This window comes from Phyllostomus hastatus, unplaced genomic scaffold, assembly GCF_019186645.2.
Source record: "Phyllostomus hastatus isolate PE091 unplaced genomic scaffold, TTU_PhHast_1.1 phas_scaffold_585, whole genome shotgun sequence".
NCBI classification, from domain to species: domain Eukaryota; kingdom Metazoa; phylum Chordata; class Mammalia; order Chiroptera; family Phyllostomidae; genus Phyllostomus; species Phyllostomus hastatus.
In genome coordinates, this window is record NW_025334037.1 from 8667843 (window position 1) to 8686186 (window position 18344).

At 37.7% G+C, this 18344-nt stretch overlaps 1 protein-coding gene across 4 annotated transcripts in view; it reads left to right on the top strand.

Annotated features, from left to right (window-relative positions):
• GTF2H1 (general transcription factor IIH subunit 1) overlaps positions 1-18344 on the top strand; it is a 36252-nt gene that overhangs the window by 6588 nt on the left and 11320 nt on the right. For 2 of the 4 annotated variants that reach the window (XM_045825282.1, XM_045825281.1), the window contains 8 exons: positions 1984-2152; positions 4951-5143; positions 6667-6832; positions 7848-7941; positions 9528-9677; positions 10169-10248; positions 16448-16575; positions 16684-16771. In XM_045825282.1, the coding sequence (XP_045681238.1) occupies positions 1999-2152; positions 4951-5143; positions 6667-6832; positions 7848-7941; positions 9528-9677; positions 10169-10248; positions 16448-16575; positions 16684-16771 (1053 nt within the window). In that variant the 5' untranslated portion in view covers positions 1984-1998. Of the gene's footprint in view, positions 1-1980; positions 2153-4950; positions 5144-6666; positions 6833-7847; positions 7942-9527; positions 9678-10168; positions 10249-16447; positions 16576-16683; positions 16772-18344 lie in introns of all 4 variants that reach the window. The other 2 variants (XM_045825279.1, XM_045825278.1) reach the window with 1 other exon arrangement.

The window sequence follows — 18344 nt, forward strand, 5'->3', positions numbered from 1 at the left end:
AAATGGCTGAGCAAAAATTCACCAATTTTGATGTTTTTTTTTAATGCATGCTGATATGCAGCTGTTACAATGTGAAATTGTTTCTAATGAGGTTAAAGGCAACTAAGCACTACTAGAGCCATCAAATGAAAAAAACTAAGTGAACTTTTTGTCTAATCTAATACAATAAAAAACAAAGCAGAACTAGGAGAACCAACAGAAGATAAAGTAGAAAACAGCAAATGACAAGAATTTTTACACTAAAACATGCTGAAGTTATTTGTTTTTGGCAGGAGAGTTGATATTGTACATTACTGTGAAATGACATCTCCATTAAAATACATGTTAGTTAACTAATGAGTATTGTTACAGGAAGTTTCCACTGTAGAAATCATTTTTTATTTAAACCTCAAATGGTGACCTGTGATTGTGAAATTGACAACACTTGGAAGCATTCTTGCTATCACATAATTGATGACATGCTTTGAGAGTTTCGTCACATGTTGGCACACCAGTGCTCTATGAACCTTCTATAAAAACATTTTAAAGTAAATATATTTTATTGTGAATATATTATAAATATATTTATTATAAAATATATGTACATTATATATTTACAAAAATGTACTGTGAACTTGTGCTTTTCAGCAGTGTTTTTACAGTGTAAGTAGATCATGGAAATAAAATTACTTATTCAATATTGCTATTACTGCATAACATTAACATTTGAACACGTCTGACAAATACCCTCTTTGCCATGTGATATTTAAATAGTACGTATTACCACTTAGGGAGTGCTTTCTTCTGTCTTCCTGGTGCTTGGTGCATACATTATCTCTGATCCTCAACCTAGTAAAGCAGGTATTAGTGGCCTCATTTCATAAGAAGAGATTAATTTATCCAAGTTTACACAGCTAGTGAGCAGTGAATTTTGGACTTAACTAAGGACAATTGAACTTCAAAACCATCACACTAAGCCATCCATCCACTAATCAAAACTTAGGAACTGCAGTTAGCATCTCTTCCAGGTGCTCTACTGTGGCCGTTGAGATGCTCTGATCACCTGGTTGCTTGTATCACTGCGCTTATTATTTATGCCTTTCTTATGAAACTGCATTGTTTGCTGGAGATATGGATCTGCAAGGAGTTGCCAGATGTAGCAAATAGAAATGCAAGAAACCCAGTTTACTTTGAATTTTAGATAAACAACGTAATGGCTTAGTATATGCAATATTTGGGACATAGTTACACTAAAAATTTGTTTATCTGAAATTCAAATTTACCTAAGCATCTTATATTTTATCTGACAACCCTACTTCTCTACCCAGCTGCTGTTTTAATGCTTTGCATATAGTAAGAAAATCAACAAGGTTGTAGTCAGGAGTATAATCTTTGACTTGACTATTATAATCCAAAATGCAATGCTGTTATCTGTAACATTTTAAACAATAAAAAGAAATTTTCTAAAAAACTGAGTTTCATTTTCAAGCATACTGGAAGAAACCTAGACTGGGGATTAGGGAATGTGGGTGTAGTTTCAGCTCTGGGAGTGGTTCTTGGGCAGCCACACAAACCCTGCAGCCCTTAGTTATTTCAACTAGTTAAAACAGTTTGAACTAAATATTTACAGGGTCCTTTGTAATTCTGAAGTTACACGATTCTAAATATAGATTACATAAAAGACCACATATTTGTAGTCAAGTCGTGCAGTTAAGATTTAAGGATATAACAGGAAAATAAAAATAAGTTGAAATACTCTGATTAGCACATATGGGAATGGTTTAAACACTGCCAGATGTTAAAGACTGTGTTATGTAAATGCATACCTATAGTATGAGAAAAATGAAGTTTGGCTTTAAAAAATGCCATACAACTTTATCTTCAACTTTGAATGAGGGAAGAGACTTTTCCTCCCTCATTATTTAGGTTTTGAATTTGGAAGGGACTCTAGAAGTCAGTAATTCTGACCCTAACTGAGATGTGAAATCTTTTTGTCTCTAGTAGCACCTTGTAGCCATCATGGCAACTTCATCTGAAGAAGTTTTGCTGATAGTAAAGAAGGTGCGTCAGAAGAAGCAGGATGGAGCTCTATACCTCATGGCAGAAAGAATTGCTTGGGCACCTGAAGGCAAAGACAGATTTACAATCAGCCATATGTATGGAGATATTAAATGTAAGTCATATTTGTTGGTAATTTTAGAACGTGCTTATAAAAATCTGTGAGTTTTTAATTGTAATGTCCGAAAAAATGAACCATACAAAAATAATTACAAAGTGGGACCAGCTAGTCCCACTTATATTACTGAATATGTGTAATTCTATAATAGCCTTTGCCACGTAATAGCGTATGTACATATATAAATCTCCCTCATGTAAAGACCTCTCTGTATACCTTCTTTTAGGAGTTGCACAGTAGTCCACTGAATGGATCTATAGTTACGTATTTAACCTTTCCTCTGTAGAAGGTCATTTAGGAAGTGTCCAGAATTTTGTTATTGCAAACAGTGTTGTAGTACTGATCTGTATGCTAATACCTTTGTGAGGTGATACATACAGAATACATCCGTGCAGTGAATTTACTGGTTCAGATGGCTCATGCATTTAAAGTGTTGATGAGTGATACCAGATTGCCCTTTAATAAAATTGTATCATTTAAGCAAGTTGTCTAATTAATTTTTAGTTAGGTGGCCATCATCTGTTGAGAAGATAATTCAGTTTTATACTGAATGTAGATGGGAGAAATACAAAGCATTTTTTAATGATTTTCAAATATGATGGCAAAAATCAAAACCCTTTCTCTTTCCAAATTTGCAAGATTAACTCTGAAACATTACCCAAAGGGTTTGGTACTCTTGCTCAATAATAGTTGAGTTTAAAAGCACTAAGCAAATTCTGAGACTTAGAACCTTTGCTCTGAAAGGGAGTTCTGCAGTTCACCTCGCTGAAGGTCTTGAGTGTGAGAGATTCCGGGGGAGTCTGAGCAACAAAGTCCTTGACAAATTGTGGTTATCTTAACTGTAACCATTCATACGGATTTTAGTATTTTCCTGGATATAAGATTCTTCTCCTGGATAAAATTATGTGTAGATTTCAAGGAACATGACATTTTGAAAAATAGACAATTCTCAACCTGCAAGTGCTCAATTTATAAATGTCCTTGGTGTATGAATAGTTGCCCAAAGACTTACCTCTACTTGCTGCTGGAAATGGTCAAGATCTTCCTCTTTCTCCACTGAAATAACTTAGAATCTTACATTTTCAGCAAAAAATACTATTTATAATCTATCATAATTCAGTACTGCCTAAGCTATTATGTCATTTTCCCCACTATCCTGGTAACATTACCTTCCTTTAAAACTCTGTTTTTGTTTAAAAATAAAAGCTTTACAAAGTTCCTGATAATAGTCCTACAGACTAATATTTATTCTACAACAGACTCATAAATTAGTAACTTCCTCTGTTAATCTGGAGCCCTAAACATCTGAAAACACACTCATTGTGATATCCTCTTAATATACCTGTCCTTGCCAGTATGGCCAATGCACTAAAAGGTTGGGAGTTCGATTCCCAGTCAGACATATAACTCGGCTGTGGGTTCAGTACCCAGTCAGGGAGCCAGTCGATGTTTCTCACGTTGATGTAATGTTTCTCTACTTCTCTTTCTCCTTCCCTTCCCCTCTCTCTAAAAATAAGTAAATAAAATCTTTAATAAAAGAAGAAAACTTCAGAAGTAGGCCTCTCAGAGGCAAGAGCTAAGCTAGAGCAAGGATAAAGCAGTGACTAAGAAAAGAAACCTAAGAGTGTTTTGTAGGAATGGGATAATGGAACAGCTGCTGGCAGTGTAAATCGTTCCACATCGCTGCTTTTGGCAGTAAGGTACTTCATCTAAACTGTTGGTGTGGAAGCAGTATCTTCATGGAAAAAAGTTGGTTTGGGCTGAGAGTTCTAGACAGCGCGTCCACACTACCATGAGTCACGCCTTTAACGGGACAAAGCCCCTCCAAAAGATAAGCACCACTCTTTGAGAATACACATTCTCTGTTGTGTAGTATATTTTGCCAGTCCCAGTCCCAATTTTCTATGAAAATCTTCAAAGTCACAGAAAAATATAAAGAATGCTACAATGTATACCTATATGACATCCCACCTAAGTAGTACAGTTACTATTTTGCCATATTTGCTTTATTTTGTGTGTATACATTGATTGACTGCTTATATTATCACACCACAAAAATTTTAATACTCAGACGATTTTATATTTCCCCAGTTGTCCCAGTAATGTATCTTAGAATTGTCATTTTTTTAAACCAGTGTACAGTCTGCATTCATGTATGTAATTGTAGTTCTTTAGTCTTTTCTTTAAGAGTGTAGGTTTACAGAATATTATACATTCTGATTGTGTTTGATAGTCTCTTAATATATAGGTGCTGGTGTTTACTTCCTATTCTGTCACCTCAGAAAGCCTACTGTATCAGCTTGTCCTGCTCTTAATGAGACTAATTTGATCACTTGGTTAAAGTGGTGGCACCAGATCTCTCAAATGTAAAATTACGTATCTTCCTTTGCAACTAAGTAAGCAAGCCATCGGCTGTGTTTTGGAGTTTGAGTCATGATGATTATGTTGTTTGAAAGCAGCTGTTCATTTTTATTTTTATTAATGATAATGTTGATTGAAGACGGCTGTTCAGAGTATAATTGGGACTCCTTGCTGACTGTTTAGAAAGCTTTAAAGATATCTGCCCCCTGTGAATGCAAACAAAAGCCCTTTATTATCTGGAGGTGGAGGCCGTGGGTGAAAAGTGCCATAACACAAAGAACACTAATGGAGGGAGCAGAGTGTTAGCAGTGAATTTGTAGAACCATGTAATAGATTATTTAAGAAGAGTACATTTCTGCAAAGTAAGTAACCTATGGATGGCAGTTTCCACAGTGTGCATGTCCTCATCTGATTAACCTCATATTTCTTTTTAGGCCAGAAAATCAGTCCAGAAGGAAAAGCAAAAATTCAGCTTCAGCTGGTCCTACATGCAGGGGACACAACTAACTTCCATTTTTCCAATGAAAGCACAGCGGTCAAGGAGCGAGATGCAGTGAAAGACCTTCTTCAGCAGCTGCTGCCCAAATTCAAGAAGAAAGCAAATAAAGAACTTGAAGAGAAAAACAGGTGAAGGAGGAAAAGAATAGCCTTTTGAAGAGATACTAGGTTCTCTGCAGTCTTGTAGACTAATAGCTTGCTATTTCTCATCCCGAAAATACAAGCTGTGGTATCATTACCTCTGTGTATGGTTTTCAGCTTCAGCATCTTACTAACTATGAAGCATTGGGCAAATGAGAATGTATAATTTTGCCAGTCCCACTCCCAATTTACTATGAAAATCTTCAAAATTACAGAAAAATTTAAAGAATGGTACAATATATACCTATATAATATATCCCACCTAAATAGTACAGTTATGATTTTGCCATATTTGCTTTATTTTGTGTTACAGTATTTTGCTTTTTGCTGTGTATAATGTGCTCCTATGTATAATGCACACCCACGTTTGTGACCCAAACTCCAGGGAAAAAATCTTTTGTTTCAGTTTCTTAATTCAATTTTTATTTGTTATATTTAGAAACAAAAACTGATCATTGTATGCCAGAGTATTGTTTTGCATATAGATATCATTGTTGCTTTTTAGAGTACACTTTTAATGAATAAGCATAAATAAAAAATTTTAAAAATATATATAGATACGGAATTAGTAATACCCATGAATAAGGTACATCCTTATCTTTCCTTAAAAAATTTGGGCAAGAAAATATGCATTATATGTGGTAAAATACTGTAAATTAACTGCCTTGAGCCTTAACATCTGATAAGGAGCAGAACTGAGACTTGAAGGTGCTAATATGTCCCTTAATTCCTTTTCCCAGTTTTCTGTCACAGAGATATTGAACTATCAGAAGTGTGATTGCACCCTGGCTGGTGTGGCTCTGAGTTGAGCACCAGCCTGCAAGACCAAAAGGTCGTCAGTTTGATTCCCAGTCAGGGCACATGCCTGGGTTGCAGATTGATGTTTCTCTCCCTCTCTTTTCTCCCTCCCTTCTTCTCTCTTTGAAAATAAATAAAATTTTTAAAAAGAAGAAGTATGCTTGTGAATAAGAAACCTGAAATAAGTTATAGTGTTAAAAACTTGAGAAAACATGTAAAGCAGTGAGAATTTCTGGTAAGATGAATTCTACCACCAGTATCTTTCAGGTGATCTGTGCTTATGGATCCAAGTGCTTATCACCATGAAAAATTAGTTGCTAGAAAATCTCAAGCATACTTCCTCTCTTCTCCATTCACCTTTATTTGTGAAAAAGAATAGAGTGCAATACAAGTACAGATACAGTGACCTTTTTATTACTGGGATACAGAGATAGATGAGTGAGACCAAATTCATAACCTCAAAGAATTTTAGTCTTGGCTTCTTCAGACTTGCATTTATCTCCAATTTATTTGTTCCTCCAAAAATGTGGGGTTATTTGGGTTTTATTGTTTTTACTTTCAGTTACTAACAAATTAAATGACCTCTGTTGCTTAATCATCAAAAAATGAAAGTTGTGTGTTTTGGTATTTCATGTTGTTAAAATCTTTAAAATGTTACCTAAATGGTGTTTTGTTCTAGGAAGTTCAATGTATTCAATATGTTCTATCCCCAGAATGCTGCAAGAAGATCCTGTTTTGTTTCAGCTTTATAAAGACCTTGTTGTGAGTCAAGTGATAAGTGCTGAGGAATTCTGGGCCAATCGTTTAAATGTAAACTCAACAGAGAGTTCTTCCACGTCCAATCATAAGCAGGATGTTGGCATTTCTGCAGCTTTTCTGGTATGTGACCCTTTAGATTCCTGAAGGGGGTGGGGGTTAAAGAAAACCCTGATTGTGTATTAACAATGCCATTTCTTTTTAAAATTTAGTATTTCCCTAAAAGTAAATTAATGGACACTTTGGTATTCATGGTATTCTTCTAAAGTATTTTTAAGTACATGCAGTATTTTTTTTTTATTTATATTTTTTCTAGTTATTTTTCTTGGTTTCTGGACTAGAGCCTAGCACGCTGGACACCAAATGGTCTTTTGAAAGAGAATCTTGTAGCAATTGGACTAATACTTATTTCCCCTAGTTCTTTCAAATTTAGGGTTTTCTGCCACCTTTCTTTTTGGTTGCTATACAATACAAAGTTAAATGTATAATGACTATCATATTATAGAAAAAATAAGATTTGTAATATGTATCTTAGAGAAAAAGTTGGAGTACCTTACCTGTGGAATCAGAGAATGGGATGGTGGAACCAAAGCAATAGTTATAGATTTTACAAAAATTTGAGTACTGATTATGTGTTTGTCATCTTTCTGTGTGCTTGGTAATGAATTAATGATATCTTTCTTAAAGAAACCAGTCAGATAATACTTCCATATTTAGTGAGAAAGGTGTGTTTTAGTTTTATAACTGTACAAGTTTATGTTAAAGCTCCTGTAGCTCTCTGTTGTTGGCCACACATGAACAGGTCTGTTTGACCAGGTAGGATTTTCAAGGAAGCAGATTTTATAGGTCAGTGTGATTACATGAAACCAGGCCAGGCTTCTTTGTCTCTGCAAAAGTAAGGTGAGGGACTTACCTCTGTCCCTAATTCGTTCAGAAAATCTTTTTTCCCACCTTGTCCAGTGTCTGTTGCATGCTTAAACATCTTCCTCCCATATTTTAACAAATACAGAGTTGGCAAAAAATAGGATTACTGTGGTAGTAGTACAAAGAAATAATAGTACAAGAGTAAACTCTGTTTCACATACTCACAACTGTAAACCTACTTTTTTCACTCCTGTATATATGGTCTTTATTTTAGGCTGATGTCCGGCCCCAAACAGATGGATGTAATGGTTTGAGATACAATTTAACCTCTGATATCATTGAGTCCATATTTAGAACCTATCCAGCAGGTAAGAAGAATCAGTTCTTTCAGATAATCAAAATATTTGTTTGGATAAATTCAGTGTTATATCAATGAAAAACAAAAGGTTTAAGTTTTATTCCTTATCAAGTGCAACGAAATACGTGAAGTACATTTTCTAGCCTCTGATATATGGTAGACATTAGGGTTTAGTATAAATTGTGCTGTCATCAATTCATTGATATAATGACTTTTCCATTCTTCTCATCAGTGATTCTTAAACTTTATGTATCCTTAGCTGTACCTGAAAAAGATCTCATCATCTATAGGCATCAATAGATGAGTTCTCCAGAGCACTAACTCAAATCGTCCTTCATGTTCCCTGCAACAGTAACCTTCCTCACAAAGTTCCCCTTGCCATTCTAAAAGTATAAATGTTTTGATCTCAGCCTTAATGGTTTATGATGTACAGCCAAGGTTGAGAGCTACTGCTTTAGTCATTTTTCTGACCAACCAGTGCTCTTTTAAACCAGTTCTTTCTCCCCACTTCCTCATTCCTGCCCCTACCTTTACCACAGGACTTTGTTCAAGCATCACCTCATTGCCGCCTCTGTAAAATCCTGACTTCTTTGGACAGATATGAGCCTCTTCCCGTTTCTTTCTGTGCGGCCTTGTGTCTGCCTCAAAGAGTTACCACATTGTAATGTAATTATTTACATACCTTTCTGATAATAATGTAATTGTATAGTGTTTGGATGTGCCAGACACCATTCTAAAGCCTTTAGATATATAAACTCATTTAGTCATCAAAAAATACCCCATGAAGTAAATACTATTGTTACCCCATATTAAAGTGTCATACCTAGAATTTTAAACTCAAGCTCTGACTCAAGAGGCCATGCTCATAATTAACCTCTACTGATAAATAGTACAGTGGGTGTTGAGGTCTTTATTTCCCCAGCACCTAACACAGTGCCTTAGATTGGAAATGCATATGCTATATATAAATAATCAAAGAAAATCCCTGGACAGGTAGCTCAGTTGGTTAGAGTATTGTCCTGACACACCAAGGTTGTAGGTTTGATCCCCGATCACGGCACATGTAAGAATCAACCAGTGAGCCCTGGTTGGTGTAGCTCAGTGGATTGAGTGCCTCAGAACCAAAGGGTTTCTGGTTCAATTCTCAGTCAGGGCACATGCCTAGGTTGCAGGCTGGGTCCCCAGTGGAGGGCACATGTGAGGGAACCACACGTTGATGTTTCTCTCCCTCTCTTTCTCCCTCTTTTCCCCTCCCTCTAAAAATAAAAATGAATACAGTCTAAAAAAAAAAAAAAGAATCAACCAGTGAATGCATAAATAAGTGGAACAATAAATCAATGTGTCCCCCCTTTCTCTCTGAAATCAATATTTTTTTTAAAAAATGTGTTAAGATTCTTAAAAAGCTAGTGCCTCACCTAACCTCTCAAGTTATATTTCATATTTATAATTAGATTATTGTATACAGAATATAAAGTTGAGAATATGAAGTTTATTTACAATCTAGTTTTTGCTACTAGTCTATATTTCAAATAATTTGAGGTTTTAAGAAGTGGAAATGTGGTGTGTAACTATTATGGTTTTTCTTCCATTCCACAGTAAAAATGAAATATGCAGAAAATGTTCCCCACAGCATGACAGAAAAGGAATTCTGGACACGTTTTTTTCAGTCCCATTATTTTCACAGGGACCGGCTGAATACAGGGTCAAAGGACCTCTTTGCAGAATGTGCCAAAATAGATGAAAAAGGTAACTGTTTATATCTGATACATTCTACCATTTAATTTGCTCTTCTCAGTGCTGTTAATGTGTTTTAATTTCTAGAAAGGTAAGACCTTTTTGGGGGGAGGGGTACATTTATTAAAGCTGGGGGTAGTGAAACAAGGGCTTAGGTTAGAAAAAGCCACAGGAGAGAGCCTAGGCAAGGCTGCTTTGGCTCTCTAGAAATGTTTTAGTACAGAAATGTGCTGAGATGGGGTTGTTTTGGCCAACTGGGAAGTCAGAGAAAAGGGGGCCTTTGGAGACATGTTCAGAGGGTTAGTACTGGACAAGCTCCAGCTGCCCATTGGTCCCCTGGTTGCAAGTCTCACGGGGTCCCTGAGAGTTTGGAGATGGACGCTTGAGAGGGGAAGGCTCAGGGTGCTCCTGGGAGGGGGAGTGTGCCAAGAAAGCTAAAAGTTGATCGGGAGTGTGCCAAGAAAGCTAAAAGTTGATCGAATTTTATTTCATTTATTTTCTAGGGTTAAAAACAATGGTTTCATTAGGAGTGAAAAACCCACTACTTGATTTGACAGCTTTGGAAGATAAACCATTAGATGAGGTAAGTAATAGTAAAGGATTTACAAGAGAAAACAGTCTTTTACTAGTCTTCAACATTTTTATAGTTCTAATTTGCCTTTAGTGAGGAAGTTCTAATTGTGAGAATGTAAATCAAACAAAATACTGTTGTGTGGAGTTATTTATCACAAGCGCTTTTCAGTAGTACTGTTCACAATTAAAGTTGCCTTGGAAAACAAATTCCTATATGAGTTGCTAAAGCTTTTTAAAAAGAATTTTCTAGCTCTCCCATCAATAGTTCTCCAGGTAATAATGAAGGCTTAACATGTTGATGAGTCTGGCTTAATGCTCTAGCTAATGTTAATCTCTACAAATGTGGATAAATATTAGTAGACAGGGAAAACATAAACATTTGTTGACTGCTATTATTTACCTACCGTGAGTGAGCCCTATACTCCACGCTAGCCCTAATCTGTTTCAACAGCCAGACCATCAAGTATGAGCTACCTACCTTAACTGATGGCTCTAAACTTAAATGTTTATCAGTCATGGAGAAAGAGGTGACACCTTCTGATAATGAAGGTGAATTCCATCCCTGCCCCTCCCTCCCTCCCTGCCTGCCTCCCTCTCTCTCTCTCTCTCTCTCTCTCTCTCTCTCTCTCTCTCTCTTTCAGATAAAAGAAACCTGCCTTCCTAGGTTATTTTTACACTCTTACGTTTTGGTTTTCTTCCCCTTTTCTGGCTCCTTTTCTGCTGGTTGTGTACAGATGCTCATACCTTCTTTATTATTTTGTTTTGTTTTTTCCCCTTTTCTGAGGCTTTATGATTTTTACTTTTCTAATTATATCTTATTGATTATGCTGTTATAGTTGCCCTGATTTTTCCCCTTTGCCCCTCTCCACCCAGCACCTGCCACTCCCTCAGGCAATCCCCCACCATTGTTCATGTGCATGGGTCATGTGTATAAGTTCTTTGGCTACTTCACTTCCTATACTGCACCACTTCACATCCGCATGGCTATTCTATAACTACCTATTTGTACTTCTTAAACCCCTCACCTCTACACCCACTCCTCCATACCCCATTCCCATCTGGAAACCATCAAAACGCTCTCTGTATCCATGATTCTGTCTCTATTATTCTTGTTTCCTTAGTTTGTTTTTAGGATTCAGTTGTTGATAGATAGGTATTTTTTGCCATTTATTGTTCATAGTTTTGATGTTTTTCTTAAATAAGTCCCTTTAACATGGTTTGGTGATGATGAACTCCTTTGGTTTTTTATTGTCTGGGAAGCTCTTTATCTGCCCTTCACTCCTAAATGATATATGTCTTTGCTGGGTAGAGCAATCTTGGCTGTAGGTCCCTGCTTTTTGAACTTTGAATATTTCTTGCCAATCCTTTCTAGCCTGCAAAATTTCTTTTGATAAATCAGCTGATAGTCTTATGGGAACTCCCCTGCAGATAACTAACTTCCTTTGTCTTACTGCTTTTAAGATTCTTTCTTTATCTCTAGCCTTTGGCATTTTAATTATAATGTGTCTTGGAGTGAGCCTTTTGCATCCATCTTGTTTGGGACTCTGCTTCCTGGATTTGCATTTCTATTCCTTTCACCAAATTAGGGAAGTTTTCTTTCAGATAGATTTCCAATCTCTTTCTCTTCTTCTGGCACCCCTGTGATGTGAATGTGGACCTCTTGAAGTTGTCCCAGAGGCTACTTACACTATCCTTCTTGTTCCGAATGATTGATTTGATTCTCGGCTTCATCCACTCTACCGTTGATTCTCTATAAATTGTTTACTGCTGTTAGTGTATACTTTGTTTCTAACTGGATCTTTTTTATGCTGTTGAGGTCCTCACATAGTTCTTTGAGCATCCTTATAACCATTGTTTTGACTGGCATCTGATAGATCGTTTATCTCCCTTTCATTTAGCTCTTTTTCTGGAGTTTTGATCTGTTCTTCCAATTGGGCCATGCATCTTATCTCATCATTTTGGCAGCTTTCTTGTGTTTGTTTCTATGTATTAGGTAGAGCTGCTTGGCCTCTGTGCCTTGGTAGTGTTGCCTAATGTAGTAGGTGTCACATAGGGTACAGTTGCACAGCCTCCTCTGCCTCCAAAGCTGGGTACTTGACATGTGCCCTCTGTGTGGGCTCAGTATAACCTCCTGTTGTAGTTGAGCCTTGGTTGCTGTTGGCAGATCAATAGGAGAGATTTACCCAGGCCAGTCAGTTGCAAGGACTGACTGTGACCACTTAACCACCAACCTCCAACTCTGTGTACGATTCAGCTGAGCTGGGTCAACATGGTGGTGCTTCAACCATGGTCTGTAGTTGTCCACTGGGTGTGCTGGCCCTGCGGTTTCTCGGGTGGTACAAGCCAAGGTCAGCCCCCACCTGTGCTTTGCTGGGGGCAACCATGCCTGAGCTGTAAAACAATCAGAGGGCTGCTACTTGTGCTGGCTTGGAGATTCCCAGATGAAGCCAAGCTATGAATCCAGGCTGGCTACTGCTGATGCCAGGGCTGATGCCAGGCCTGCTGCTCACTTGAGGCCAGCTGTTGCCTGTTTGAGAGGATTTAGGAAGTTGTGAGGGGTGAGCCAAGACCAGCCATTCATATGGAAAGGCAGCTTCGGTGGGCCCATAATTTGGGTGGAGCATAGTCTCTGGGGATCTCCAAGGTGGGTCACAACAGTGTTAGCCAGGTTGATGGAGTCTCAGATGTGGCACCAGCTTGTAAGCTCTGTAGTGGGAGGGTTTAGAAAAGAGACAATGGCTTCTGCTTGCCTTGATGCCAGACACTTCACTTTCTCCCTGTATACCACCCATGCCTTTCAAGCTGCTATCCCAGTGCTGGGTTACCCCTCAGAGGGAGTGAATCGGTCTAAGTGTGTGTGTGAGTTCTTTAAGAGGAACTGCTTGGAGCTCCAGCAGTTTCTTCCACCCTCTCAATCCCCACTGGTTTTTGCAGCCAGAAGTTGTGGGGACTTATGTTCCTGACACTGGAAACCTGAGCCATGGGGCTTGGTGTGGGGCTGGGACTCCTCACTCCCAAGTTATCCCTCCCAAATTTCTATTCATCACACATGGGTGAGGGACCAGTCTATTCCATGTCTGCTCCAGTCTTACCAGTCTGGATGGATGTGGTTTCTTTAATTCCTTAGTTGTCAGACTTCATTGAACTCAATTTCTGATGGTTGTGAATGATTGCTCTATATTTTAGTTGTAATTTTGATGTAGTTGTGCAAGGAGGTTGTACCATGTCTGCCTATGCCACCATCTTGACTGGAAGTCCCTCTTCCCCCTGCCCCCCTCAACTTTCCTCTAGTTTTAGTATATTTACTCTCCATGTGAGAAAACCAGTGTTAAAATTGTGTTGCACAGTCTAGATTATATATTTTTAAAAATTACTTTTGGTCCCAGGTAAGTCATTTCCATAATGAAATTCAGGTTTTTCTTGGTGATTCTCAGCACTCAGTGACTTCCTTGATGAATTTCAACATATTACAGATAGAACCCTCTTAATCATCCTGAGAGAATGAAATTTTAGAGAAGCTTAGAGATTGTAGCTTACTTAATGTGATGAGAAAAAAGATTTTGTGCTTTTTTAAAAAATAAAAGTATGGTATATTATTACATGTATATGTGTAACTTTCTTCTTCACTTTGCCTATTTCCAGTATCAGTCCATGCTAAATATGCCATAATTGTCAAGTTCATAGACTTTAAAACAAATTACTTGGCTTAGACTCCGTCTTGTTCTTTTTTTAACACTGCTAAATCCAGTTTTCTTATAAAATGAGGTTAAAAGCACTGACCATGGAAAGGTGTAGGAGAATTAGGAAGATGTTTAAGGGAACAAAAAGTTTTGTAGTACTAATGCACAACACGATCAGCAGTACTGTGTTACATATTTCGAAGTTGCTAAGAAACTAGATTGTAATTGTTCTCACCACAAACAAAGAAATGATAATTATGTGGCAGTGATAGAGGTGTTAGCCTCAGTGAAAATCGTATTACAGTATTTAAATGTATCTAATCAGGCCCTGGCCAGGTAGCTCAGTTGGTTAGAGTGTCATCCCGAGACACCAAGTTTGCGGTTAGATCCCCAGTCCTGGCACGTACAAGACTCAGCCTGTGAATGCATAACTAAGTGGAATGACAAATCTTAGTGTCTGTCTGCCTGTCTCTCTCTCTTTCACTGTATCTGTTAACTATTATTTTCATTTTTTTAGTGCCTGCATCTTATTCAGTTGTATGGATGTGTAAGTGATCGATCCCCTTAAAAGAAATGTTGGTTGATTCACTTCATTTTTTCCTTTGGTTGTGTGTCTTCCCTTATCATCCTCTAGTCGTCATAACTGTCCCAGGATATTGTCTTGGGCCTCCTTCTAAATGCATTCTCTGTATTCCATTGCCTTAAATACTAAATAAACAATGACTAATACCAAACAGTGCTGGTCTGTCTAATCCCAGAACTCCAAAATCATTCAACTGCCTACTTGGTATCTTCACCTAGATACTTCACAGACACCTCAACATAACATGTCCAAAATGGAACCTTTGATTTCCATCATCACAAACCTGTTTCTTCCTGGGTCTTCCTTATCTCAGTAAAAGAACATTACCATGAATTCATTTGCTCAAGCCAAAACCTAGGAGTTTCCTTGATTCCTCGCTGCCCTTCACCTCTAGAAGATCTGTCTTCATCTCTTTATCTCCACAGATACTTACACCCTCTTGCTTTTAGGCTGCCGCCATCTTTGGCTTGATTGTTTGCTTTAGCTTACTAATTGTTCCAATTTCTGCTTTGTTCCCTACAGGTCAGTCTCTCATATCAGTAAGAGTTAAAAATCAGATCATAACATTGCTCTACATAAAATTCTTAAATGGCTTCTTATTGAACTGAGAATAAAATCAAAACTCCTGCAAGGCCTTTCTTGATTTGGCCTCTGCCTACTTCTACCTCAGTCTGGGCTACTTCCACTCATTAATGCTCCAGACACAATGGCCTTCAAAACTATCCCAAGTTTTTTCTACCTCAGGGTCTTTACTATGTCTTCTAGTTTTTCCAACTAGCTTCTACCCATCTTTTAGATATCTGTTCTAATGTCACTTTTGCAGAGAGACTTTTTCTAACCTCCCAATCTAAAGTAGCTCCCCCTCCCAATCCAGTCACTACCTCGTCTCTTTCTCTTTATTTTCTCTATGACATTTGTCATTTTCAAAAGTGATCTTGTTTTACTTGTCAATTGTCAGCCTTATATTTCACCAATGTCTGGCCCACTTTTCATTGCAGTTATACTTAGCTACATATAACTCATGACACATTGTGTATTTCATTGTATCTTTAAGTAGTTTGCCCATCATGGAATGTTATCTCCATGTCTGCCTTGCAATATGGTACTCCACAAAGCTTTTCAAACTACCCCTCCTCTCCTCCAGTGGGCTTGACCGCTTTCTCATAGCACCCGTCAGTCTTAACTGTGTGTACTGGCTTGTTACAGCCTAGCATCCCACTAACTAGTATTTTGGCTCCTTTGGCACAAGGTCTTGTCAACTTTGTAACTACAGGGCCAAACCATAGCATGCATTCAGTATACATTTGAAAATATTATCTCATTTAATTCTCCAAATAACCCATTTTATAGAGGTTGCCTAGACTAACATCATAAAACTGATAAAGCCAGAAATTGAATTCATATCTATCTGACTTCAAAAGTTAATGCTTTTTTTCCCACTGTATTCTGTTCTTTGATTTAATATTTTGCTAATTAGGTCCAAAATTACTCTTCAAAAAATGCAGAGCTCGTGTTAAGATTTTTTTAAAGGTTTTATTTACTTATTTTTAGAAAGAGGGGAAGAGAATTCGAAAGAGAGGGAGAGAAACATCAATGTGTGGTTGCCTCTCACATGGCCCCCACTGGGGACCTGGCCTGCAACCCAAGCATGTGCCCTGACTGGGAATCAAACTGGCGACCCCTTGGTTTGCAGCCCGCACTTAATCCACTGAGCTACACTGGCCAGGACTCAAGTTAATGTTTTTTGATGGTGGTAAAAGAGTTAGTGGCATTTCTTAATTTTTTTATGTGTATAATTTCACTTTTAATGTATCACTATAAAGATACAGTAGTGCTCAGACTTAGTAAAATCCCATCATCCAGAAAATTTTTTCAGTTAAACATGTATCTTAACAGATAAAATCAGAACTTTATTTTGATTTTTAATCTACTAAATTGTCTTATAGGGTTATGGCATTTCCTCTGTGCCATCCACTTCTAATTCTAAATCCGTCAAGGAGAACAGTAATGCTGCCATCATCAAGAGATTTAACCACCACAGTGCCATGGTCCTGGCAGCAGGTCTCAGGAAACAGTTAAGTACACATGCAAGGCGCAGTGCCTGGGCTTTCCGGAACAGCCAAGATGAGCTGCGATGGTGTTCTGCCTGTGATTAACATGCATTTCTTTTCCTTGTTTTTAGAGAAGCACAAAATGAACAAAATGGTGAGCCCAGCAGCGTTGATGGAAATTCCAGAGATGCAGACTGTTTTCAGCCAGCAGTCAAAAGGGTATGGGTAAAAAGTTGGGAATATTTAAGGCTCAGATTTCTCCAGATATCTTATGTAATTGTTAGTATTTTATGTTGATTCTTGATTATTTCAAATGACTCGGTACTTCTGACCACGTTAAACATTTGGCTTAAATTCTAGAACACTTTAAAAAGTACTTCCTCAGTTTTGTCTTGCCAGTCAACCTTCCATGGACTCAAGTCTTTTAACTATTTTTATTATGGTTTTTCTCTGCCTTCACGTGCACGCGTATGCACATATTGATGTATAGTCCTGTTTTCCAGGGGAAAATATTAAACAGTGAAAGAAAGAAAAACTGAAGGTTTGTGTATAATGATTTTAAAAGATAGGATTTGGCCCTCATATTAAACCTAGCATTTCTTTTGTTTCTTTCTTTTTTTTTTTTTTTTTTAAGATTTTACTTAGTTATTTTTAGAGTGGAAGGGAGGAAGAAAGCAAAAGGACAGAAACATAGATGTGTGGTTGCCTCTTACACACCCCCAGTTGGGGACCTGACCAGCAACCCAGGTATGTGCCCTGCCTGGGAATCGAACCGTTGACTCTGGTTCGCAGGCCGGCACTCAGTCCACTGAGCCACCCCAGCCAGGGCTAAACCTAGCATTTCACAGGTACATAGGTCTTTTCATTAAATATTGAAGAAATCGCCTTGGCCAGGTAGCTCAGTTGGTTAGAGTGTTGTCCCAGTAGGCCAAGGTTGTGAGTTTGATACCTGGTCAGGGCACATGCAAGAATCAACCAGCAGCCCTGGCTGGTGTGGCTCAATGAATTGAGTGCTGGCCTGTGAACAGAGGGGTCGTTTTTTCAATTCCTAGTCAGGGCACATGCCTGGGTTGTGGGCCAGGTCCCCAGTGGGGAGGTACATGAGAGGGAACCACACATTGATGTTTCCCTCTCTTTCTCCCACCCTTCCCCTCTCCCTAAAAATAAATAAATAAAAATCTTTTTAAAAAAGAATCAATCAATGAATACATAAATAAATAGGACAACAAATCTGTTTCTCTTTCTCAAATCAATTTTTTAAAAAATTTAAAAATTGAAGAAATTGCACTGATTGGTGTAATGCAGTTGATTGGAGAAAAGAAATCAAGAAGACCAAAAAAAAATTTCAGAAGTACCTGGTTGGTTATCTCTTTTGGTTAAAGCATCATCCCAGTATACCAAGGTTGCAGTCAGGGCACATACAAGAATCAACCATTGAGTGTGTAAGTGAGCGGAACAATAGATCAATGTTTCTCTCTCCCCTTTCCTCCCCTCCCTCCCTCCCTTCTCTTTTCTCTTAAAAAAAAAAAATAATAAAAAAAGAAAGACATAAAGAGTTCAAAGTAACCCAGATACATGGAGGATTAAGAGTATGATAAACATGGCATTTCAGAGTCAGTGTGAAAAGACAGATTATTCTGCAAATGGTGTTAAGATGCCTGATAAATAATTCAGTAAAAAAGCTCAGATTCCCTACTTTACTCATTATTCTAAAATAAATTCCAAGTGGATCAAAGATTTAAGCAAAAATTAATCCACAGAAGATGAAGCAAAAAGGGAATAATTTTTTTAA